The 27,897-nt window shown below is 38.8% G+C and overlaps 1 protein-coding gene across 2 annotated transcripts in view; it reads right to left on the minus strand.

Annotated features, from left to right (window-relative positions):
* The window catches only part of UBE2D1 (ubiquitin conjugating enzyme E2 D1), a 38,430-nt gene extending 12,444 nt beyond the window's left edge, over positions 1-25,986 (minus strand). The window contains exon 1 of one of the 2 annotated variants that reach the window (XM_036078151.2): positions 25,720-25,986. In XM_036078151.2, coding sequence (XP_035934044.1) covers positions 25,720-25,743 — 24 coding nt within the window. In that variant the 5' untranslated portion in view covers positions 25,744-25,986. Of the gene's footprint in view, positions 1-25,555; positions 25,650-25,719 lie in introns of those variants that run through there. The other variant, XM_036078149.2, reaches the window with a different exon arrangement.
* Positions 25,987-27,897: the final 1,911 nt, after the last annotated feature.

A 27,897-nucleotide genomic window follows, 5' to 3' on the forward strand; every position in this document is an offset into this window, starting at 1 on the left:
ATCTTCTTTATCCATTCATCCGTTGAAGGACATCTTGGATCCTTCCACTATTTGGCTATGGTGGACACTGCTGCTTTGAACATTGGGTGCAGGTGCCCCTTCTTTTCACTACATCTGTATCTTTGGGGTAAATATGTAGTAGTACAATTGCTCAGTCATGGGGTAGCTCTATTTTTAACATCTTGAGGAACCTCCATATTGTTTTCCAGAGTGGCTATACTAGCTTGCATTCCCACCAACAGTGTAAGAGGGTTCCCCTTTCTCCAGATCCTTGCCAACATTTGTTGTTCCCTGTCTTGTTAATTTTGGCCGTTCTACCTGGTGTAAGGTGGTAGGTATCTCATTGTGGTTTTGATTTGTAGTTCCCTGATGGCAAGTGATGTGGAGCAGTTTTTCATGTGTCTGTTGACCACCTGGATGTCTTCTTTGGAGAAGTGTCTGTTCATGTCTTCTGCCCATTTCTTGACTGGATTATTTGTTTTTTGGGGGTTGAGTTTGAGAAGTTCTTTATAGATCTTGGATACCAGCCCTTTATCTGTAATGTCATTTGCAAATATCTTCTCCCATTCCGTGGGTTGCCTCTTTGTTTTGTTGACTGTTTGCTTTTCTGTGCAGAAGCTTTTTATCCTGATGAAGTCCCAAAAGTTCATTTTTGCTTTTGTTTCCCATGCTTTCGGAGATGTGTCTTGAAAGAAGTTGCTGTGGGGATACCTGGGTGGCTCAGTTGGCTAAGCATCTGCCTTCAGCTCAGATCATGAACCTAGGGTCCTGGAATCGAGTCTCACATCAGGCTCCTTGCTTGGCAAGGAGCCTGCTTCTCCCTCTGCCTCCTCTGCCTGCTGCTCTCCCTGCTTGTGCTCTCTCTCTCTCTGACAAATAAATAAATTAAAAAAAAAAAAAAGGAAAGAAGTCACTGTGGCCAACATCAAAGAGGTTATTGCCTACATTCTCCTCTAGGATTCTGATGGATTCCTGTCTCACATTTAAGTCTTTCATCCATTTTGAGTTTATCTTTGTGTGTGGTGTAAGAGAATGGTCTAGTTTCATTCTTCTGCATGTGGCTGTCCAATTTTCCCAACACCAGTTGTTGAAGAGGATGTCTTTTTTCCATTGGACATTCTTTCCTGCTTTGTTGAGGATTAGTTGACCATAGAGTTGAGGGTCCATTTCTGGGCTCTCTATTGTGTTCCATTGATCTATGTGCCTGTTTTTGTGCCAATAGAATGCTGCTTGATGATCACAGCTTTGTAATATAGCTTGAACTGATGCATTCTGATGCCCCCAGTTTTGGTTTTCTTTTTCAATATTCCCCTGGTGATTCGGGATCTTTTCTACTTCCATACAAATTTTAGGATTGTTTGTTCCAGCTCTGTGAAAACTGCTGATGGTATTTTGATAGGAATTGCACTGAATGTGTAGATTGCTCTGGGCAGCACAGACATTTTAACAAGGTTTATTCTTCCAATCCATGAGCATGGGATGCTTTTCCAGATCTTTGTGTCTTCCTCAATTTCTTTCGTAAGTGTTCTGTAGTTTCTAGAGTATAGATCCTTTACCTCCTTGGTTAGGTTTATTCCTCGGTATCTTATGGGTTTTGGTGCTACTGTAAATGGGATCAATTCCTTAATTTCTCTTTCTTCAGTCACATTGTTAGTGTATAGAAAAGCAACTGGTTTCTGTGCAGTGATTCTGTTTTCTGCCATGTTGCTGAATTGCTGTATGAGTTAAGCAATTATGGGAGGGGGAGTCTTTTGGTTTTCCACATAAAGTATCATGTCATCTGCGAAGAGAGAGTTTGACTTCTTCTTTGCTGATTTGAATGCCTTTTATTTCTTTTTGTTGTTTGATTGTGGAGGCTAGGACTTCTAGTACTATGTTGAACAGAAGTGGTGAGAGTGGGCATCCCTGTCATGTTCCTGATTTTAGGAGAAAAGTTCTCTGTTTTTCCCCACTGAATGATATTCGCTGTGGGCTTCTCATAGATGGCTGTTATGATATTGAGGTATGTTCCCTCTATCCCTACATTTTGAAGAGTTTTAATCAGGAAAGGATGCTGTATTTTGTCAAATGCTTTTCCTGCATCAATTGAGATCATATGGTTCTTGTCTCTTCTTTTGTTAATGTGCTGTATCTCACTGATTTGTGAATGTTGAACCACCCTTGCATCCCAGGAATAAATCCCACCTGGTCATGGTGAATAATCCTTTTAATGTACTGTTGGATCCTATTGGCTAGGCTCTTGTTGAGTATTTTGGCATCCATGTTCATCAGGGATATTGGTCTGTAATTCTACTTTTTGATGGGGTCTTTGTCTGGTTTTGGGAATCAGAGTAATGCTGGCCTCATAGAACGAGTCTGGAAGTTTTCCTTCTATTTCTATTTATTGGAACACCTTCAGGAAAATAGGGATGACTTCTTCTTTAAAATTCCCCTGGGAAGCCATCTGGCCCTGGACTCTTGTTTTTTGGCAGGTTTTTGATGACTGCTTCAATTTCCTTGCTGGTTATTGGTCTGTTCAGATTGTCTATTTCTTCCTGTTTCCGTCTTGGTAGTTTATAAGTATCCAGGAATACATCCATTTCTTCCAGACTGCCTAGTTTCTTGGCATATAGCTCCTGGAAATAAGTTCTAATAACTGTCTCTATTTCCTTGGCATTAGTCGTGATTTCTCCCCTTTACCATGATTTTATTAATTTGGGTCCTTTCTCTTTTTTTTGGATAGGTCTGACAGAGGTTTATCGATCTTATTAATTCTTTCAAAGAACCAGCTTCTAGTTTCGTTGATCTGTTCTACTTTCTTCTAGTTTCTGTTTCATTGATTTCTGCTCTAATCTTTATTATTTCTCTTCTGCTGCTTGCTTTAGGCTTTATTTGATGTTCTTTCTCTGGGTCCTTTAGGTGTAAGGCTAGCTTGTGCATTTGGGATTTTTCTAATTTTCTGAGGGCAGCTTGGACTGCTATGTACTTCCCTCTAAGGACTGCCTTTGCAGTATCCCATAGGTTTTTAACCAATGTGTTTTCATTTTCATTGGCTTGCATGAATTGTTTAAGTACTTCTTTAATTTCCTGGTTGACCCATTCATTCTTCAGTAGGATGCTCTTTAACCTCCAAGTGTTTTGAGTTCCTTCCAAATGTTTCCTGTGGTTGAGTTCCAGTTTCAAAGCATGTGGTCTGAAAATAAGATACCCAAATCTTATGTTGAGACCTTATTTGTGACCCAGTATGTGATCTATCCTGGAGAAAGTTCCATGCACACTCGAGAAGAAGGAGTATTCTGTTGTTTTAGGATGGAGTGTTCTGTATATATCTACGAAGTCCATCTGGTCCAGTGTGTCATTCAAAGCCCTTGTTTCTTTGTTGATGATCTGTCTATTGCTGTGAGTACAGTGTTTAGGTCTCCGACTGTTAATGTATTATTATCCATGTTTCTTTATTTTGGTTATTAGTTGGTTTATGTAATCTGCTCCCATGTTGGGGGCATAGATATTTACAATTGTTAGATTTTTCTCATTGGTAGACCCTTTAAATAAGATATAGTGTCCCTCTACATCTCTTACCACAGTCTTAGGTTTAAAATCTAATTTGCCTGATATGAGGATTGCTACCCCAGCTTTCTTTTCAGGTCCACTAGCATGACAAATGGTTCTCCATCCCCTCACCTTCAATCTGGAGGTGTCTTTAGGTTCAAAAGGAGTCTCTTGTAGACAGCATAGGAATGGGTAAAAGGAGTCTCTTGTAGACAGCATAGGAATGGGTCTGGCTTTTTTATCTGAAACCCTGTGTCTTTTGATGGGAGCATTTAGCCCATTTACATTGAGAGTAACTATTGAAAGATATCAATTTAGTGCCATTGTATTGCCTGTAAAGTCCCTGTTTCTATAGATTGTCTCTGTTAATTTCTAGTCTCTATTACTCTCGGGGGTCTTTCTTCATTTACAGTATCCCCCTTAATATTTCTTGCAGGGCTGGCTTGGTGGTCACATATTCTTTCAGTTTCTGTCTGTTTTAGAAGCTCCTTATCTCTCCATCCATTCTGAATGACAGCCTTGCTGGATAAAGTAGTCTTGGCTGCATGTTCTTCTCATTTTGTACTCTGAATATGTCTTGCCAGCCCGTTCTGACCTGCCAGGTTTCTGTGGATAGGTCTGATGTTATTCTGATGTTCCTCCCTTTGTACATAAAAAATCTCTTTCCCCTACCTGCTCTCAGGATAGCTTCCTTGGCTCTAAGATTTGCAAGTTTCACTATTATACGTTGGGGTGTTGATCTATTTATTTATTTTGGGAGGGGTCCTGCCTCTTGGACACGAGTGTTTGTTTCCTTTCCCAGATTAGGGAAGTTCTCAGCTATGATTTCCTATACCTTCTTGTCCTGTCTCTCTCTCCACTCCCTCCGGAATCCCAATAATTTTGACATTGCAATGTTTCAAGGCATCATTGATCTAAGTCTATTTTCATGGGCTACTAGCTGCCTATCCCTATCAGCTTCCTTCCTATCAGCTTATCTTCTAGATCACTGATTCACACTTCTGCCTCATTTACCATGGCTGTTAGAGTATACAGTTTAGACTGCATCTCATTTATAGCATTTTTAAGTTATGCCTGATTAGATCTCACTTTTGCCCTTAGAGATTCTATTTTGTCACTAATGCCTTTTTCAAGCCTAGCTATTGACTTCATGATTGCTATTCTGAATTCTATCTCTGACATCTTGCTTATATCCATATCCATTAGTTCTATGGCAGAGGACATTATCTCTGGTTCTTTTCTTTATTGAGAGTTCCTCCTCCTAGTAATTCTATTGAGGGATGGTTGAGTGAATGAACAGAGTCCAAAATATCAACCACGACCCACACAAAATGCCCCCAAGAAAAAATCCGAAGTGGCGGAAAGCTACCAGAGATATGCGACCAAAGTCAAGATGATCCAAAACAATAAAAAGGGGGGGGGGGGGAGGCGGGGGGAGAGATTATAATCTCTCTGGATGGACAAAACAGGGTGATCTTCCTGTTCCTGACTGATTTTTGGTCTCCTTGTTAGAAGACAGTATATTACAAAGAAATCAGAACTTATATATATATCAAGATAAAGTTGAATAGAGTGAAAACAGGCTAGTATGGGGCATAAATCTTATAAAACGTAGATGTGAAAAAAAAAGTTAAAAAGCGACTAAAAACAAGTTGGGAAATAAGAATCTATTTGAAATGGGAACAGGGTAAAAAAAAAAAAAAAAAAAAAAGAACAGAACAGGAAGAATAAGAAATGTAAAATTTTAGCCTGAATACACAACGAGTCGTGAGGGAACACCTGGAGCTCCCTATATTATTTTCCCCTAGCACTGGAGTTTGACAGTCCTGTGGGAAATAAGCTTATGATTCACCTGTTCTTCCAGTCTGTCTTCTGGAGGAGGGGCCTGCTGCTCGGCTTCTCAGGAGTCTCTGCCTGGGTGTAGTTGTCCCACCCCTTGTTAGGGGGATGGGCTTAATGTGAGCTGATCGGCTGTGTGGCTTTTGTTCCCTGGTGGCTTTCTGCTTCTCTTTAGAGGGTTAGAGCAAATATGGCCATGCAGAAATCTCTGGCCCAGAGCCACAAGGTCACAGTCCCCTTTCTTCAATAAATCCTCCAGGTCAAACCATCTCCACTTTTTTGTGTACCAAACTCCACAGACTTGCCCTATTCATGCCCGCTACATCTTTCCCGAGGGAGTTACAGGGAACCCCGAGCCTCTCTGTGCTTTGTGACTTTGCAACTGCTAGCGGCCACAGGCTTGCACGTGTACCCTCTTCTGCAGTTCCCAGGTCACGCTGAGTGCTGCCCCAGTGTCCCTTCGGTGGTCACTCTGAGAGCTGTTTCCCAGTCGTGGATGCAGCCTCTTTTTGGGCCAAACTGCTGAATCCCGTGGCTCCCGCCCACTGCCCCTTTCCTGGTGGAGTTATGGGTACCCACAAGCATCTCTGCGCTTTGTGATTTTGCAATTGCTAGCAGGCATGGGCTCGTATGTGCACCCTCTTGTGCAGCTCCCAGGTCATGCTAGGTGCTGCACCAGTGTCCTTTCATGGGCCACGCGGCCCTGAGATTTGTTGCCCTGTCCTGGGCACAAGCCGTTTTATATCTCCCCTAGAATGTTAAACAGCCCGCACCTTCTAGTCCTTTTCAGGGTGGTCAGGCAGACAGCGGTCTCCCTACAGGCTCGGCTCAAGGTTTATGGTGACCGGAGCTGAGAGTCCCTTCTGGGCTCACTGACCATAACCAGTCTCCCTGCTCCACTGCTTGGGTATTCTATCGGTTCAGGCTCCCCCATTCTTTCTGAGTCTCCTGGAATCCAGAGACCACAATGATCCACCTAGAATTCTGCCCCGTTCATCCCGTGTCTCTCAGAAAGGGGTGTTTCTCACTAGAGCAGATTTCCCAGGGTCCCGATTTCTTGCTCCGGTGTTATTTCACTTTCCAGTGGCCAGCTTTTGGAGGCCCCCTCCTCCCTCCGTTTATCTTCCGATATTTCCCCTGAAGATTCAAGGTTCCACACCTCCTACCTTGCAAAAAGTAGTCATTTTTCTGCTTGTAGAGATCCATATAAATCTTCTTACATCTCAGGTTGAATTCGTGTGTGTTCAGAATGGTTTGATAGATATCCAGCTACATTCGAGGGACCAGATGAAACGAGGTCCCCTACTCTGCTGCCATCTTGCCCCCCCCAGCCAGTATACATTTAGATAAGACACAAGAAACCAAGAACTACTTATACTCGTTAAATTCCAACTTAGTTTACTCCAAGTTTCTCAGAAACAGTCTTATAACCTGCTTCATGGTTTGTTTTAACTGGCATTCTTATTTACCTATTTTTATCATCATAGCCACATATGGAGTATTACAAATAATTTAGTGATTCCTATGTTATTTCAAAAGGAAATTCTAGGATTAGTAATCTCTTCCTTTGCACTTCTCTCCACTGCCTCTGTAAGAATTAACACTGAATTATACAAACTGCTCAAGTCTGTAAGATACGTAAGAGCCAAAGCTTAACTCCACATTTCTCACTGCTCATGGAAGCCCCTCTAAAGTACAGTTTACAACCTGACCCTGGCTTTCACTCCTTGAACACTTCTTCCTACTCCACCAACTCCCTTGAAATCTAGGATGCACTCTATATGTAGCCTTCCAATAACTGTTTCATTAGCTCCTCACCTAGGCCTCTTCGTGCTGATTAAAAGTAAAAAATTCCAAAGACAAAGCATTTAAAACCATTTATTTTGAATTAGGAGATATATGTGAGTGTGTGTTTGTGTTACAAAAGCAAAACAAAGCAAAGTAGTGCTTTGTAAAGAAAAAACAGAGCAATGCATAGTCAAACACCCATAAGACCATTACCGAAACCAAACCACTGTTGACCTATTAGAATACTTCAACCATAACTTTGGTGGAAAATAAACATGTCATTCACTGTTGGAGGGATTAAGTTAAGACACATCCTTTTGAAGGGTAATTTGGTAATAACTGTGAAAGTGGAAAATGCATATGATCTCTGACCAGTAATTTCATCCCATAGTAATAATGGTCCAAATACCCAAAGATACATATATCAAGATGTTCAGTGAGGCATTCTGTATAACTACGAAAAAACCAATAACCTAAAAGTCCATCAATAAGAGAATGGTTTCATGATACAGCACATTATGAAACACTGTGCAGCCATTAAAAAGAATGAGCTAGATCTGTAAATGCTACATTAAAAGATGTTATGTGCTTATAATACAGTTTTTGAGTGAAAAATACAAGTTACAGAAGGGTATGCCCATTAGATCCCATAACATATACACATACATGCATAGAAAATAAATGGAAGAATACACACCAAACTAGTAGCTGTAGCTATTTCTGGGAATGGGTTGTCACTTTTCATTTATGTCTTCTATATTGTTTCAACTTTTTTTTTTAAGATTTTATTTATTTATTTGAGGGAGAGAGAGAGAGAGCACAAGCAGGGGAAGCAGCAGAGGGAGAGGGAGAAGCAGGCTCCCCGCTCAGCAAGGAGCTCAATGCGGGACTCAATCCCAGGACCCTTGGATCATGACCTGAGCCAAAGGCAGCCACTTAACTGAGCCTTTGTTTCAACTTTTTAATAATAGTTCTGTAACTTTTTAAATAAAAGATAGTGATTTTTTTACTCAGGTTCTTAGGCATTTTTAAAAAATGAAATGACATTGGTATTTTCCACTACACTTATAATAAGCATCTTCTCTTTTCACTAAATAATTTTTATAAGACAAGGAAAGATTGAGGAAATGTCACAGATTAAAGAATACATATACTAAGGAGACGTACCAATTAAATTCAATGTAGGATCCCAGACTGGATCCTCAAACAAGAAAAAGACAGTAGAAAAACTGGTAAAATCTGAATTAGGTCTGTAGTTTAATTCATTATGTTGCCTTCTTCATTTTGGTTATGTAAGTTGTAAATACTGGGGAAATTACGTGAAGGATACAGGTGAACTTTATTATTTTTTGTAACTTTTCTATAAGATTACATTTATTTCAACACAAATAATATTGTAAAATTTTTTTTTTATTCCAAAACCTAATCTACTTTCTTTCTCAAGCTTGCTTCTTTTCCTGTGTTTCCTACACCTGTTCATAGAATAGTAGTCTCCCAGTCACCAGGCTCAAAATTTCCTCATTGTTTTGACTCTTTTCTCTCTTTTCCTTCATCTACAGTCAGAAGAAAATACAACATACTCTCAATACTTGTTATACTGCTTCCTACAGTTACCTCAAAAACCAGTTATAGTACAACTTGAATTGCTTCCCAAAACTCTATGCATTATTTGTAGAATAATCTTCTAAAAGCACAGCTCTATTTCAATCTTCCCTTAGAGAATTTCAGTGGCTCCCCACTGCTTATTAAAATCAATCAAACTCAACCAATGAAGGCTTTTCATTATCTAGTCCCAACCCTACACACTCAATTGGGTTCCCATTCACAAACTCACCCAGTAATATTCCAAAGAACTCCCTTGCGTTTTCTAAAACACTTTCAAGAGGTCTATGAGGTCAACATTAATTTCACAATAAAACTATGATGTTTTTGCCTTTTTCACTCTCAATATCTCATGAGTATACAGTGGAGTTTTCCAGTTATATGATATGTGATATTGTAACAGATTGAATTCCTCAGCAAATGTGAAAATTCAACTATTATCTATAAGCCTGAGACTATAATGAGATCTGAACATGTATAAAACAATGCCACTTTTTTGTTGTTTTGGAAAAATTATTTTTAATAAAAATGTTATTTATGTTAATATGTAATGGTTTGTTATTTCTAAATTACTATTTCTAAATTTGTTTTAGATTCTCATATGGTAAATATTAAGAGACATAACCATACAAACAAAAAAGCTCTTTGAGGCCCTCAACAGTTTGTTTGTTTGTTTGTTTTTTAGAGAGAGAACACACAAGCAGGGGGAAGGGCAGAGGGAGAGAGAGAGAATCCCAAGCAGGCTCCACTCCCAAAGCAGGGCTCCACCCCATGAACCCAAGACCACAACCTAAGCCAAAATCAAGAGTCAGATACCTAATGGACTGAGCCACCTAGGCACCCCCCTCAATATTTTTAATACAAGGAGGTCCTAAGAACCAAAAGTTTGAGAACCATACAGTCAGGTTTCGACTGATTACCTGGATTTTACATGGCTAAGTTTTCTGGCCTTCGTAACTTTCTTTCTCCTAAAATAACCTTCCTTCTAGTTCCCTATGCCCAAGTTATACCCATTCTCCTTAACAGTGGTCATCTTCTCAACAGCCACTTTAAAAACATGAGTTTTGGAGTCAGACTTGGATCAAATCTGGCCTTGCACTAACCCTTACTAGCTGTGTGACTTTGGGCAACTTAACCTCTTTGAGTCTCAAGTACCTCATCTGGGGACATCACTGGTAAGCCTGAAGAACTATACTGACCACTGAATGAAAACACAAAAGTACCGGGGCACCTGGGTGGCTCAGACAGTTAAGTGTTGGACTCAGGTCATGATCTCAGGGTCTGAGATAGAGTCCTGCTATGGAATCCATGCTCAGTGTAGAGTCTGCTTGAGATCCTCTCCCTTTGCCCCTCCCCCACTCGCTTGTTCACTCTCTCTAAAAAATAAATAAAATAAATCTTAAAAAAAAAAACAAAAAACACAGACGTACCTAGCTTAATACCTGGCATGTATAATAAGATGCTTAATAAATACTAAATTTCTTCCCTCCCTTTCCTCTTCTACCAGAATATTTTTTTAAAACCAGAACTTTAATGCATTTTATTCATGGATTCTTCCACAATACTTAGCACAATGCCTTTTATATAAGGTGTGTGATATTTGAGTTAACCAATAAAATTTAAGGAATAACATGATCAGCAGGGAATAGACATCTCAAATTTCAATCTTTTTATAAATACATATGATTAGATTTGACAACAGAATCAGAATCAATGCAGAATGCATTTAATAAAAAGAGTATCATAACAACAGATGTTAAGAGAGAATAATGCAGTTTACTTAAAAACACTGGGGTGCCTTTTTTTTTTTTTTTAAGATTTTATTTATTTGACAGAGAGAGAGCAAGCGGGGGGAGCAGCTGAGGGAGAGGGAGAAGCAGGCTCCCCGCTGAGCAGGGAGCCCAATGCGGGGCTTGATCCCAGGATCCTGGGATCACAACCCAAGCCGAAGGCAGACGCTCAGCTGAACCACCCAGGCGCCCCTAGGGTGGTCTTTTAAGTAATATATAATCTTACCTAAAAATGAATCTCAAAAGAATATTAATCATTAAAATATTAAAAACTCATGCTACTGCCACAACTATTTTCAATTTACAGAATGTATGATTTCTACCAAAGTAGCCAAAGCCACACAAAATTCTTGTTGCAAATTTTGGTTTTGGTTTTTCTGGTTTAGAAGACCTCAAAACTCTAAATATTCCACCCTTATAGCTTATTTAGGATGCTGCTGACCTACTGTCAGGATATATAGCTTTTGGTTGCTTTTCCAAGAGCTGAGTTCCAAGTGCTGAGTTGACCAGTCTCAAAGTAAAGTTGTCTTCCAACCACTGGCAATCCTTGGTAACAGAGCTGCCCAGAAACAGGGCTGCAGTTGGTGGCACGGACAATTTTTTATTTTTGTTTTTCTGTCCCATGATCAATTTAACCAGTGGACTAATTATAGCAGAAGTTTATTAAATGTTTCCATATCCTGTCTAATACGGATCATGACTCTGTTTTATTTTTTTTAAAGATTTTATTTATTTATTTGAGAGAGAGAGCATGAGCAGGGTGAGGGGTAGAGGGAGAAACAGACTCCCCACTGAGCAGGGAGCCCAAAGCAGGGCTCGATCCCAGGACCCTAAGATCATGAACTGAGCTGAAGGCAAACACTTAACCGACTGAGCCACCCAGGTGCACCATGACTCTATTTTTATACTCTCATCCCAACTCTACCCTCCCAATGTTTTAAAGACTTAACTTACTGGAATCAGATTATGATGCTTATAATCCTCCTAAATCACTGGTCCAACATATTTGTTGATGATTATACTGACGCATGAAATTCAAGAACTGGTTTGTGGAAAAAAAATAACTTCCTAAAATATAGTTTAAAAGGTATAGGAAAGAGGTCCTCTGGATTCTTAGAAACTTAAAAGTAGTTGTATCTCCAAGAAAATATATGTAAGAGTAGCTATACACTTTAAGGGTCACCTTCTGAATGTGTTTATTCAAGTTTAGAATGCTCTAAAGAGTTCTAGAAAGTTTCTCCTAAGACAGAAGTGTGATCTAGTAAGGAACTGGTATAAAATATCTTGACTGACACAAACTACCTTCTAAATTAAAAAAAAAAACAACATATGAAACATTAATAGATAAGGTTGTAAGAGCTGGTAAATTCTGAAAAACCACATTTATTGCCTCAGGGATTACTTCCTACTCCACCCCTTTAAACCTGGCACCTACAATACTGTACTTAACTATATAAACCCTTATTTGCAAAAAAAAAGTGGAGCACAGAAAAGTTAATGGTTTTGCTGCTGTTGTTGTTTCTTTTTTCTTTTGTACGTGCCAGTTATTACAAGTAGCAGTCAGGCCCGCTGCATTTTGCCACACAGGACATGAGCCAAATCCAGGGGGTGTCTTTCACACACTTCAATGGGGTGGTACCTCCTTAGGGCTCTACAAAGCTTCACTGCAGACAGTTGCACTTGAAAGAAATGGACAACATATCCTTTAAACCCAACTTAGGATATTATCACTGTTTTTGATAAACAAATAGCAATTTTGATGTAGAAGCAAAAGTGATGGTGTTTGACATCTGAGTGGGATCATGAGTACTTACTTTATCAATGCGTTGCAAATGGAAAGAAAACAATGGCAAACTTAGCATTCAAAAATTAAAAGTGAAGTCAGTGACATTCTAATGGAGGAAAAGAAAAATTTTCTCAATAGATGGTCATCTGGGTATCCATATGGGAAAAAAAATAAACCTTGGCCTCCCCTACCTCAAATCTTATTAAAAAATCAATTCTAAATAGATCATAAGTTTAAATATGAAAGATAAAATAACGCTCCTATGTATTTTTTAAAAGATTTTATTTTTAAGTAATCTCTACACCCAACATGGGGCTTGAACCCAAACCCTGAGACCAAGAGTCCCATGCTTCACTAACTGCGCCAGCCAGGTGGCCCAAGAATGTTTTTAAAAGAAAACATAAAACGTCTTCATGACTTGAAGGAGGCAGAAATTTCTTAAACAGGACAAAAAGAGCACTATCCATAAGAGAAAAAAATGAAAAATTTGGACTTGACTAAAATCAAGAACATTTGTTCATTGAAAGACACACTAAAAGTGTTAAAAGGCAAGCAAGCCATCAAATAGGGGAAAATATTTACAGTACATATATCTGACAAAAGACCCACATCCAGAATATGTAAAAACTTTATCTACAGATCAATTTTTAAAAGGCAGACTTGAATAAGCATTTTATAAAAGAGGCTATCGAAAGAAAGAAAGAAAGAAAGAAACTATCCAAATGGCCAATATACATACGAGAAGGGGCTTGGCTTCATTAGACATCAAGGAAATGCAATTAAAACCAAAATGCTATACCACTACAAACCCAACAGAATGGTTAAAATGAAAAAGCCAGAAAAAAGTATAAAGGTTTGCAAAGGTGTGAGGCAACTGAACGCTCATGCTGCTGGTGGATGAGGGAACGTTTGACATTCACTACCAAAGGTGAACACTGGAATACTCAATGACCCAGCAAGTTTACTGCCAGGAATATACCTAACAAAAATATGTAGAAATCCGATAATGTAACAGATGCCTATCAAACAATGAGACTAGGTATAAATCCATATATGGAAAGAACTCATTATAGTAAACACACTGTGTATATGTGTTTATGTGTGTATGTATAATTTCATTTCCAGTGACTTTTAAAAGCTACAATTGAAATATATAGTTGATCCAATATCCTTCTCCTCCTTTGAGACAAAGTAAGCTTAAAACAAACTAACACTATACCTAAACACAGATCAGGCAATAAATATCATCAAACTGGTAAAGTATGCCCCAGACGAAAGTAGTCTGTGTCAGTGAAACAATTTTCTATTCCAATGTGATTAACACTCAAATAAAAAAAAAAAAACTAATTAGGGTATCTAAATTTCAAAATAAAAATATAAGATATAGTAATGAAAGGCAGATTACAAGGTACTGTCCCTGTATTTTGACTGGAGCTACAGAAGCATTATAAGTCCACAAAAATGTGGACTTAATGGATTTATATAGCCTTACATGGCTAAGCACCTCTATTCTAGTTCAGATTTCTGTAACCAAATAGACACAAAGCAAAGTACTAAGAGGTCTGAAACTGAATTTTAAATTGTCACAGATGGTATGTTTATAACACCCCACAATATGCTGAGTGTTCTCCATAAAACCAACCTAGACACAGTCCCTGCCTCTAGGGAACTTAAAATCTAAAAGTAGATGAGGCAGCCTAATTCAAAGAAAGTAAACAAACAAAAGGAAACAAAGAGGGGAATGTAAGAAAAGAGAAGCCTGAATTAATCTCTCAGCTCCCAGAAGGGTAAGAGTCCAATCTGAACAGTAGAGAATGAACAAGTCAGAGTTGCCTTATTTACCATCAAACCTAATATGACACTATGCAATAAATATTCTCTAAAAAATTATGCTGACCAGACTGAAAAAGCTTTGTTGTACTCTAGCTTCAACATTCAGAAAGTCTAAATCTCTGTAACAGAATATATATCCCACTGGATGTGTGTAAAGGACATTAAATAGCCTGTGCACAGGGACTGATTTACAGTCAAAAATCTAAATTACTGAATCCAAAGCACACGAAAACATTATTTCAAAAATTCTGGCTCGGGGCGCCTGGGTGGCTCAGTCGTTGAGCGTCTGCCTTCGGCTGGGGTCGTGATCCCGGGGTCCTGGGATCAAGCCCCACATCGGGCTCCCTGCTCGGCGGGAAGCCTTGCTTCTCCCTCTCCCACTCCCCCCTGCTTGTGTTCCCTTTCTCAGTGTCTCTCTCTCCCTGTCAAATAATAAATAAAAATCTTTAAAATAAAATTTAAAAAAAAAACACAAAAACAAAAATCCTGGCTCAACAGGCAATTCATGGACACAACCATCTTTACCTCAAAACTCCTAAAACAAGACAGTGATTCTTACCAGACTGCATTTTTTATATTGTCTCTAAAAGGATATATGAGCTATATTTGGTTTAGCTGTAAATAAACATTTCATGGGCTTACAGTTCAGGCTCTGATCTCCTTATCCAGTTGACTAGAGCTATTTCAATAGAGAGATATCAAACAATTGTCAGAAAGGTCTCCAAATACAGAACCTCTTTAAGCCCCTGAATTAAAGAACAGCTTTATTTTTAACCATGTAGATTCTTCCTGGAAGACTTCATAATGCTGACACTATCCAATTAATTTAGTTATAGGAACAAAACTCACTTCAACAAACTGGTCCTAGCTGCACCTCCTTGGATCCGGTATCTCTAGGAAAGGCAATAATAATAATAATAATAATAATAATAATAATAATGCAGCCAAATTCCACACAAAAGGAAGAAGATGAAGAAAGCAATGATGCTACTGATTTTGCTGCATCAAAGTAGTATTTATTGAATCAGAGCTATAAAGAGCACAATTTAGAATAAACATTTGAGGTCAAGATTAGGGGCGTTATCTACCCAATGTCTCAGATCTGCAACCACTTTTCCCCGGTGATTTCAACAGCAGCCATAATGACTCAATTTCCCAAAATACTATCTTGCCTCTAGTTTAAAACACAGCTTCCTCTTAAAGAGAAGACTCCCGGTCACCTTTATATAATATTTCCATAATAGGAAGTACATAAATAAAAATGTATCTTAGACAATCCAAGACATCCCAGTAACAACTGTATTTCAGTCTACTTTATGAAGTATTCTGATAAAAATATACTTTTTCCAGTAATTCAAACTCTAAACCTTAGAATCACAGTCTGATTCCTTCTTCCCTTCACGTCCCATCCACCCCAACCCCTCCCACCTCCTCACATTAATCAATACCAAGTTGTTCAGACTGTCCAAATCCCTCCCACTGGAAGGATTCCAGGATATAGAAAAACTGAGGTCCAAAGGGCAAAAACGTCTGAGAGGAGCAAAAAGAGACATTTCCAGAAGCCAAAGTTTCAAACCAGGGAGACACTATTAAAGTATCTGAGAACAGACTGGGTAGTAGGAGTCTGTAGAGACTGCCTCGACACTGCGCCTTAGAGAGCTGATTTGAAAGGCCAATTAGAGGTAGGCATGGGTGGGTCAGATCCAACTCAAAAAGGCCAGGTGGTACAAACACCCTATAATATTTCTCACATAACCCTCTTCCCAAATGTCCTCTGCCACCATCTTAGCTCAGACCCTCTTTAGATCTCACTTGAACAAGTGCAATGTCTTCACTGACTTGTCCTATTTCTCTACCAAGACACTGTATTCAAAATCATCTTTTCAAAGTACCATGTCGAACGCTTTCAATATTTTTTATTAGCCTTAACATAAAATTTATAAATCCTTAAAATGGCTTACCAGGCCTTCCATCATCTGACTCCTTCTCTCTTGCCTTATACCTGCAACCATTTTCCTCCAATGTTCTCTGTAACAGTTATTACTTTAAAGTCCCCCAATGCTATCTTGTCCCTAGTTTCCTTTTAGATAGAAGACTCCTAAGCACCTCGCTCATCCCCCCCCACACACACTCATTTGCTTTATCTACTTTACTTTTACCTTTATGTCTTATCTTAAACATTTCCTTAAGGTTTTCCTTGAATCCTTCAAAGGGTTCCTGCTATATTCCCATAGTACTTTATACTCCCCTTTTCATGACACTCATCAGATTTGTAATTACAAATGGTAAACAATCTTTTATTCTGTGAGGGCAAGAATGCATACCTAAGAATATGATTAAGAATGTTACTTCCTGGGGTGCCTGGGTGGCTCAACCACTAAGCGTCTGCCTGTCTGCCTTCGGCTCAGGTCATGATCCCAGGGTGCTGGGATGGAGCCCCACATTGGACTCCCTCAGCGGGAAGCCTGCTTCTCCCTCTCACACTCCCCTTCCTTGCTTGTGTTCCCTCTCTCACTGTCAAATAAATAAAATCTTAAAAAAAAAAAAGAATGTTACTTCCTTACTCAAAAAACTTCAATGGCTTCCCCAAACTTCTGCATTAAGGACACATTCCTCATCATGGGTCTTCAAGGCCCTCCACAGTATGAACTTTCATGTCTACTATTCCCCAAATGCTTCCCAAAAGCAGGATTATCTGTTCCTTCCTGAACAGGACAAGTACTTTCTGATGCCTTCATTTCTGCAGCTTCCTTTATGAACCCTGTCTTTGAAAATGCTACCCATTCTTCCAAACCTATATCCAATTCCATCTCCTCCATAGAATTTTTCCTGATCTCCCCTAAATAAATTTGACCTCTCCTACTTTTGACTCTCTTTCTGTTCAAGTATGTTATATTTTTCTTACGGTACTTTCCTAAGTCTACCTAATCTTTAATGGTACTTTTCTTACCCTTAATAATTTTAAATTTCTTAGATAATGCTGGTTATATGTCACTTTTCCATATTTCTCCTTGTTTCATTTTCTATATGCCTTACATACAGAAGGTGCTCCATAAATGTATTAACTAGAATCCAAAAAAATCTACTACATGTAAGGTAGCTGTATAAGGCAGTTTTCTAAATATGTGGATAAAACAATCTTTAAAGTATAAAGATACCTGTGAATCAGATGGAAGCTAAATGGAATTAGAAAAGCTTGTTATGATACTGGTACAAAAACAGAAATATATCTTATTTGTATCACAAATATGCTTTTTAATCAAAGACATCTTAAAAGACTCATTAATCTTATACATTAAGACGCCAACATTTATTTCAATTCTGACTTCTCAAAGTAAATAGGATTTTAACTCAAGTTTCATACAGCAGCAGAGCACTGTGCCATACTCAATATTTGTTTGTGACCGTTTTTACTGTTAGTTGAACAAAACAAACAGCAAATAACATTATTTAGGTGTGCCTAAAATTATAAATCAGAAAGGACCATAGAAATTATCTAGTTCAATGCATAACATTCTAGATAAAGAAAATAAAAACTATGAGTTTCTTGACCAAGGTCATGAAGCCAAAGCTAGAACAAAGGCTCATACCATCTGACTTCCACTCCAGCACTCTCCTGACCCAAAACAATACTCACCTCAAGGCTGTAGTAACTAGAGCCCATTATCCTCAATCAACACTGGAGCCAACAATGCTCCAGTACTTGAATTCAGGCCATTTGCACAGTTTCAGCCGTGCTCAAGAGAAACAAAATGTGAAATGTGAGGGAATGAAAAAGGTTCTTTTTATCTTTTCCCAAGACCTTATATTTTATAAAAGGTTAGAAATAAACACTACTCCATAAGCTTTGAAGAGGAGTATTTGTGTTCAAAGACACTGAGAGATTAAGAAAAACATGATAGGAAATTACATACAACTTTTCAAAATACCTAATAGAATTTTGACACATAACGGAACATACAACACAGAGCATTTTCTAATCAAGAAAGATGATGCTTCAGGAAAAAGAAAGACAAAATGAAATGATAAAAGCTAGCAGCCTATTTCTTAAAACCTACTTAAAAGATAAACATACCTTTCAATATTTACCAAATTTTGGGGGGGGGCACCTAAAAAGCTTGGTTTGGCAAGCTTTATTTTTTTACTTTTATTTTTTTTAATTTTATTTTATTATGTTATGTTAATCACCATACATTACATCATTAGTTTTTGATGTAGTGTTCCATGATTCATTGTTTGCATATAACACCCAGTGCGCCATGCAGAATGTGCCCTCTTTAATACCCATCACCAGGCTAACCCATCCCCCACCCCCCTCCCCTCTAGAACCCTCAGTTTGTTTCTCAGAGTCCATAGTCTCTCATGGTTCGTCTCCCCCTCCAACTTCCCCCCTTCATTTTTCCCTTCCTACTATCTTTTTTTTTTTTAACATTAATGTATCATTTGTTTCAGAGGTACAGGTCTGTGATTCAACCAAATATTTGTTATTAAATATCACTTCTTACATGTCTATCCCAAATAACTGGTATATAGAAGGCACTTAATAAGTTTCTGCATAATAAATCAATTCATCTTTGTATCACCCAGCACTATTCTTGAATATTGTGGTTGTACTTCAGTGACTATAAAATGCTACAACTTTTAGCAGAAAACAATGAGCATTGAAGATTATAACAAACAGAACTGTTTCCGAGACTACAACATTTGACATTGTGTGTGAGTGTGTGTATATATGTGTATGTGTGTTTGTATGTGTATATATGTTCATTTGCTTTCTCTATATATACATACATACATGTATGTGTACACATATGAATGTGTGGCATGTATTTTTGATAATATTGATTTTATCTAAGGATCTTATGCTATGATTTTCAAACTTTCCTTACAGCAATTCGTAACAAGAAAAATATGATACATACATCACAACTAGTAACACCCACAGGCACAGGGACACAAATATATAATTAAAAGTTTCATGAAACAATTATCACCCTTACTACACCTAAAGCATTAATATTTTATATTCCATTTTTTTTAAATGCTGTTTGTGACCCACTAACCTGGTTTCATCACCCCTGTTCTGGAAACTCATAGAAGTACAAGAAGACACTGGGAAGGTGTAAGCCTTAGTTTGGCATTCATTCCTTAGAAATAACCTAGGCTTTATGGACACCAACCAGAAACTGGCAAATTGAAGGCTAGAAATTATTAAACATTTCCATTCAAAAGCTACGTTGAGCACCTGAATGGCATCATTATTATGTAAGTAAAAAATACAGACCATATTTTGGGCCATAAAACAAGTCCCCCAAATTTAAAAGGAGTCAAATTACAAGTTCTTCATTCACAATGGAATTAACTTAGAAATCAATAACAGAAAGCTATCTGTAAATCAAAATATTGGGAGAATAAATAAAATCTTCTAAATAACTCAAGGGTTGAAGAAGAATCAAAAGGGAAATTAGGAAATATTTTTAACTAAATGAAAATACAACACATCAAAATTGGGGGGAAGCATAAACACAGGGCAGAGTTTTACTGGTTTAGAGAAGAACAATGAGCCCAGGCCATCAGGTCTGTTCCCTCTAAAGAAATCCAAATTCTGCTCACATAAGAAGGGTGGTCACCTGGACTGAGAATCATCAGATACTACTAAGGAAGTCTGAGGTGAAGGAAGCAATATCGCAACCTCATCCCTGCTGGAAAGGTTTTCATAAATCTGAAAGGAGACTAGGCATCTAATAAGCAATGTGGTAACACTGAAGGAGAAGAGCCACAAAAAAAAATCCAGAATAATATGAATAGAGAGAAGTGGAGGAAACATCCAGAAAGAGGATGGGAGCACTAAACTGTAAGCTTTAGAATGGTAGCTTCCTCCCAATACTAAGAACAACTCCTGAAACATAGTAGCCTCTAATACTGTCTAATGTGTGTAATTGAACCTTCACAGATTCATCCCAGAACCAGTTAAATGCAGAAAAACCTCAGCTTTTCAGAGACCATCTTGACCAAGACAGGCTAGAAATAGAACCTGTTTTGCCTTCAGACAGATGTTCTGAGGTGATCTGAGGATCCTTCCAATCCCCTAAAAATCTAGATTATATACTACAGCATCTTTTACTCCAGCATCATAGGGTTAAGAGGAGAGAGGACAAGTATCTCAATACCTGTTTTTAATTAAACATAGTATCAGTTCATCCACTGTTAAAAAGAACTGGGGAAGGGAAGAGAGCCAATACATTACAGACAACCATTAATTCAGTTTAGTGGAGAGTATCAGGCTTATTATTTTGATTAGTGGCACTCATTAAATATGTTTTCAATGTGTATTTCAGGGAACTAAAACAAGTAAGGATGCTACCCTGCTTTACTGGGGGCAATCCCACATCCTGTTAAGTTGGTTTTTATAATATGTGTTTGGCTTCCTAAAATAGGCATAAACAGCCTTATTTAGATCTATGCTATTTATTTCCACAGAGAAGGAATCTCAGAACTGTTCTTTTTTTAACACCTCTGTTGTGATGAAGAAGGAAAAATACATGATACCCAGGGCAAAAGAAGATTGAGCTTAATTACAAAGATTTAAAAGCAGAAAAATTCATATGGTGGCTTTTTAGAAAAAAACACTTTCTTCCTTTCATCTCAAGGCAAACCACTTTATCTACCGTGAAGCATAAATACTATGTTCTTCCTTTAAAAAATTTGTTGAACCTATATCCTTTTTTACTGAAAGAATCTGGAATCTTAGATTTAATTTTGCAATCTTCAAGTCTTCCTAACGTATTTGTGCAATCTGAACAGTCGACTGCTATTCAAAGCCACTAGAGGAACTAAATAGCTAAATCAGTTCATAAATAGTTTTCTCAAATGAAAACTTCACAATGAAATGATACTTTTGACAGAACATTTATAAATTACAATTTTTCTAAATCCCTTTGGAGGAGAAAAATTTTAAGTGATGGAACAAAAATAAAGTTATATTATTCATTTACCATGTTCAATGATCTAGTGTACATTACTTCAGAGCAGAGGTTTACAAAGCACAATCAATACACTGAGTGATGCATGATTAAATATGCCAAAGTCTTAATTATAACGCCACTTTACATGTGTATAGAACAGTCCAGTTTGCAAAGCACTTACACCCATAAACTCATTTAACTCTGTCTATCAATTTAAATACAACAGATATGAGTCCATTTGGATAAGAAAAAGCCATGTACTAAAATGGTTAAGAGCATGGAATCTGAAGCCATATGTCTGGTTTCAAATCCTAGCACTGCCACTTACTAGATATGTAATTCTGGTACATTACCCAACATTTCTGTGCCTCAGTTTCATCATCTGTAAGATGGGGATAACAATCATTTCTACCTCTTGGGCCACTAAGGACTAAATCAATTAATCTATGTCAAACACTCAGAAGAGCATCTAACACAGAGTAACCATTATATATTATATTTGCTGGTTGTACTTAGTATAGTACCATTGTATGGATAGGGAAACAAGCTAGTAAATCACAGAGCCAGAAATAAAAACCAGATCTTCTTCTCTTTGATGCTCTATCCACAAAGGGCTGGGTTGTTTTTTTAAGTATCCTAAAGGTTTTCTAGACTGATGTAGAGTTTAATGTGGAATTGTACAAATCAAAAAATTCAGCAGCACAAAACATTTATAAAGTTGTAATCTGTTTATATATACATTTTAAGTTAAATTGCTTATTAAAAAAGCAAATATTCCATTTTGAGGACAGAACTGTACACTAAGGAGTAGTTATCTGTGTTGCTATATTTGTAAAACAAAACTCTTTTGTTTCATTTTTCAAAAGACCAAAAAGGCAATAAAGCCCATCATATCATGTTACTATGATGATCATTACTTCAATTTATCAAATTAAAAAAGTCTAGAAGGAAATATACTAAGATGATAATAATGACCAAATTAGGATCTTTCTTTTCTTGGTTTCAAAACATTCAGTATTATGATATAACATTCGTAATTTTAAAGTGATTTCCAAAAAAAGTTTATCAAGGGGCACCTGGGTGGCTCAGTTGGTTAAGCGACTGCCTTCGGCTCAGGTTATGATCCTGGAGTCCCGGGATCAACTCCCGCATCGGTCTCCCTGCTCAGCAGGGAGTCTGCTTCTCCCTCTGACCCTCCCCGCTCTCATGCTCTCTCTATCTCATTCTCTCTCTCAAATAAATAAATAAAATCTTAAAAAAAAAAAAAAAAAGTTTATCAAGTATTAAAAACAGCATTGATAAAAGAAACACTTAGAAATAATTCTAGAAAATAATAGATGCCCAGCTGAAAAACTATCGTTTTTTTTTCAAACATATTTTAGGTGTCTTTCCTCAGACTTTGTTCAAACTTTTTCCCTTAAGTGATTTAGGTGACTGTGATAACATCTTCCACTGTAACCAAAAAATAGGGCATGGGTGTGTAAATTTATGAGCTGAAATGCAAAACTGGCACTAGATGTCTAAATAAGAGCATGAAATCATTTAGCATACTCTAGTATAAAAATGTATTTTAAGCATTGATATCTACATGCTTTGCATATACAATTTTAATTTAACCATCTTTAATCGTTTCATATGAAGTGGAAAAAATGTGAAGTAATGAACTTTTTTTAACATTCTCAAATATGCAAGTCACTTCTTCAGAGATTAACTTGAACAAAGTACTCCTTCACTCCACGCCTCAGATTCCTTCTCTGAATAACAGACTAGAACATCAGTGGTTCTCAACCTTCTTTCCACCCCAGCCCATCTGGGGGATTCCACATCTTTCATTTACAGCAGTGGGGACGGTCTGAAAATGTCCCACAAATATTTCCGATACACTACCCTAGACGCTGGCTCCAGCCCCTGCCCTCCACTCAACTCCAAAGTGCAGTTCTCTGAGGTTCTGCACAGCTTTAAGGTTCTGCCACTTTCGGTACAGGAAAAGTACAACCCAATGACCTAGAAGGTATCTGATAGTGTTATTCCAATACACTTAAAAAGAAAGGCCAAAAGTTAATATGTATCTTCTTTTGTTGGAACATGCAAGATTCAAGTAAGAATTTATATACTGATGATATCAAAGAAGGCTTTGTAACTGTTCATAAGGCAAAAAGCACATACCTTACTTGGAACTGGCTGCTTCTTTTTTTTTTTTTTTTAAGATTTTTATTTATTTGACAGAGAGAGACACAGCGAGAGAGGAGACACAAGCAGGAGCAGAGGGAGAAGCAGGCTCCCTGCCGAGCAGGGAGCCCGATGCAGGACTCGATCCCAGAACCCCAGGATCACGACCCGAGCAGAAGGCAGACGCCCAACAACTGAGCCACTTGGAACTGGCTTCTAATCAAGGAGGCGTAAACAGTAGGAAAAGCGGAGAATCAAACAAAATAACACCCCTTAAAGTATGAGGGAATGATATGAACATGGGATATGTGATTAGTGGAAAGAAGATTTGTGCAAGTCAACTTTTCTGATAACAGGAAAGGGAAGCCAAAGACTGGCACACAGAGATGGGATGTTATGTGATCCCCAATTTATTCTCCAAAATATCAATTTGTTACAGGCCTAACATCAATTCTATGTGATTTTTTTTTTTTTAACCAAACAATTCTGCTATAAACTAATAATAACTAATAGCTAACAAAAATATGATTTGGGTGTATTCCATATTATAAATATTCGGCCTGGTGACTGACAATTGCCCAGTAAAGTATTTACAAATAAGTGTCCATTTTCTTTGAATGTTTACTTCCTGTGGATAAATTCTACATTATTTAAAATTTATTGTATATGCAAAGTCTTGTAAAGAATTCTCACAAGTAGGAAAGAAGAAAATAGAATTTTAAAACTTCCTTGGAATAAGTGTATTGTTTTGTTTTGTTTTTTTAAGATTTTATTTATTTATTTGACAGAGAGAGAGACACAGCGAGAGAGGGAATACAAGCAGGGGGAATGGGAGAGGGAGAAGCCGGCTTCCCGCTGAGCAGGGTCCCAGGACCCTGGGATCATGACCCAAGCCGAAGGCAGATGCTTAATGACTGAGCCATCTAGGTGCCCCATTGGAATAGGTGTACTGTTTAATTCAAATGTAAGCCAATATTACATATTATTAATAAGCATACAAGTCATGACAAAGATGCTGATTAGGGCTTTGAAATTAGGGTAATTTTGAACGTGTAATTGCATTACCTTCAAATCAGAAAACATGAATCAATAAATGCGGATTGTTAGCTTTATGTTTTATAGACAGAAGACCCTCAAATGGCACACACACACAAAAACAGTATTCTACGGATTCAGTGTTTGAACAGCAACAACAAAAAAGGCTGGACCTGAAAGTTGCTGTCCTCTGTACCAGAAGATGCCACCAGTTATGACTGAGAACACAATGTACATATCTCCATCACTTCATGCCTTAAAAAGTTAATAGAATTTTTCTGTAGCATTGATTTCTTCTAAAATTATTTACCAGACATGCTGTCTGTTGTTGGCTTAACTTGCTGAAACACTCCCCATTTAAAAATAAATTCTCAGTGTTCTCCATATAACTGTAAACCTTTTAAAAACCTGTGTCAGTGAACAGACCCATAACTCAACAAGAAATAAAAGTGAACAGAAAAAAAAAAAAAATGCCCCAACCCCAATTTTGTAAGATGTTCACATCTGAAAAAGTAGCAATAAATACAGTATTATGCAAGAGAAGGCAATTCCTTAGAGTTGGGATGGATAAATATGTGTTGAATGAATATATACATTTCTTCTTCATTCTATTCTCATGTGTCAAAGCATCAAACAACTTATACTGTGGCAGTTTCTGTTGTGTCTCGAACTTTACATGTAAGTTTATCATGAGGGGGGAAAAAACCTGTTTGGCTTGACTCACGATGAATCACAGCCAGGAGGTCATCTTGTTGTGTATCAGCAACTATGTTTTCACTACAGCTATGTGACCTGAAGTGGCAGCAGAAGAGGCACCAAAATAGAAGAGGCAAGAGGCTTCTCCTGGCTTCTGGGCCCCAAATGGGCTTTTCCAGCCCGTTCAGGGATCTAAGCAGGAGCCAACCACAGAGGAGAAAAAGAACAAACCCACAGCACCGAGGAGAAAGACTGCAGGCCCACCACACCTTCCTTGCCCTCTCCGGGAGCCCGGGGAAGCAAGAACATAAAAGAACGGGCGTGGAGAAAACACAGCATGACAGGAGCCAAAACTAGACCAGTGTAGGGCAAAATCCAGCCGTGACCGTAAAGCACAGATTTGGGGAAGGTCTGGAGCCCGAGAAGGATCTCCACCCAGGGACTCCCGGCGCAGCTCCGGCGCGAGCGCGCAGCGGGGCCCCCGCCTCCAAGCCACCCGGGACCTGCCCCTGCTCCCACCTCACCTGTCCAGTGCCCGCTGGCCCCGCCGGCATCTCCGGCCCCCTGATCCCCGCGCACCCTCCCATCCCGTGCCCTCCCGGCGCGTCTTTCGGGACCATCGCCGGGGTCAGTGTGGGCAGGGAGCCGAAGCGCGCCCCGTCGCCCCAGGCCTGGCCCGGGCACTCACTTTCTGAATCCTCTTCAGCGCCATGGGTCAGGGAGGGCGGCGGGGACACCGGCCGGCTGGGGGCAGCTACGGGGCGCGGGGGCGTAGGGTCGTCGCGGGCTCGACTCGCTGGCTGCTCTGCTGGCTCAGCCCGTGGGTCCCCGGCTCGCTGCTCGCTGCTCGCTGGCTCGCTCCGGGCGCCGGTGCCTGTTCCGTGTGCGCCGGAGCGCGGGTATGCGCGAGTGTGCGGGCGAGGACGCCGGCGAGACTCTTTTGTTTCCGCTTTTGCTTCTGGGAAGGAGCCTGCGCCCTCCCCGCCCGCGCCCCGCCCCGCCTGGCACACTGGGAAGTGTAGTTCCAGCCCTGTCCTCTGCCGTTGGCCCCGGGCGACGTCGGGTTACTCACTGCTGACTTCAACCCAAGCCTGGACTTAGAACTGCGCAGTCATGAGTTGGTCTCTGCAGTTTGATTTTGATCGAGTTATGAACTGAAGTTCCCAATCGGTAAAATAGGGATAACAAATTAGCTCGGAAAGCACTTACAGGAATTTCCAATAGAATTTCCAATACAGAGATCCTGTTATTTTTACTTTTGTAGAGTGATCGCTCTTCTCAAACATATAAATTGACTAAATTTCTCACACATGCACAGACATACCCATTATGACTCCTTACTTACCTCCTTAGTTCCTATTTCAAAAGGCACCTCTATCCGCTGATAATCCCTCATGTCTGCTTCTCCTTGGAACTCCAAATTCTGAGATTCACCATCACTATTGGCTCCTTCCCTTCCTTTCACAGTACCTACTCAATACAATCTACTCCCACTCCTCACTCCCTCAATTCTTATGAACTTGTGTGCTCATTAAAACTTGGCTTCTACTTTCAGTACAGGCAAAATCGGTTTTCACCAAGGTCAGTCTTGAGCTTCTAATTACCAAACCCAATTCACTCCTCATCCTTCCTGATGTTTTTGAATCATTTGATGACTGGCCATCCTTTTGCTTTTCAAAGCATTCAGGGACACTATCTTCCATAACACCATGGTAACTGGGTCTTAAATTTCTCTGACTTTCCTTTTCACTAGCTCCTCTTCTCAAGAGCTGGAGTGCCCCAGAATTCCAAGCCCTGATCTCATCATCAATATCTTCTAGAAGATAAACCTCCTGGCCTCCCATAAACTGGGAGGCTGCCCAGGGTGATTCAAGGAGCATAGGCTTTGTAGACTGATCCCTTTGACCCCTACCTACTGTTTGACCATGGTTAAGCCACTTTAAACTCTCTAAGCCTCAGTTCCTTCATCTGTCAATAGAGATAATAATCCCTGGATGTATCAAAATTAATTGGTATTAAAATATATAGTGCCACAGTACCTAATATGTTGAAAGTTTTCTATAAAAATTACTTCCCTTTGGAAGAACAAATATTGTTAAAATGTCTATACTACCCAAAGCAATCTATACATTTAATTCAATCCCTATCAAAATACCACCAGCATTTTTCAGAAAACTAGAACAAGTAATCCTAAAATTTGTATGGAACCACAAAAGACCCCAAATAAACAAAGCAATGCTGAAAAAGCAAAGTTGGAGGCATCACAATTCCACCCTCAAGTTGTATTACAAAGCTGTAGTAATCAAAACAGTATGGTACCGGCACAAAAACAGAGACACATAGATCAATAGAACAGAATAGAAAATCAGGAATAAATCCACAACTATATGGTCAATTAATCTTCGACAAAACAGGAAAGACTATCTAATGGAAAAAAGACTCTTTCTTCAAAAAATGGTGCTGTGAAAACTGGACAGCCACATGCGAAAGAATGAAACTGGACCACTTCTCTACACCATACACAAAAATAAATGCAAAATGGATTAAATTCAAAATGGATTAAACCTAAATGTGAGACAGGAAACCATCAAAATCCTAGAGGAGAACACAGGCAGCAACTTCTTCGACATCGGTTGTAGCAACTTCTTACTAGATATGTCTCCAGAGAGGGAAACAAAAGCAAAAATAAACTATTGAGACTATATCAAAGTATAAAGGTTCTGCATAGTGAAGGATACAGTCAACAAAACCAAAGGTCAACCTACTGAATGGGAGAAGATATTTGCAAATGACATATCCAATAAAGGGTTAGTATCCAAGAACCACAAAGAACTTATAAAACTCAACACCCCCAAAATAAATAATC

The sequence above is a fragment of the Halichoerus grypus genome, chromosome 7 (genome assembly GCF_964656455.1).
Source record: "Halichoerus grypus chromosome 7, mHalGry1.hap1.1, whole genome shotgun sequence".
Lineage (NCBI taxonomy): Eukaryota > Metazoa > Chordata > Mammalia > Carnivora > Phocidae > Halichoerus > Halichoerus grypus.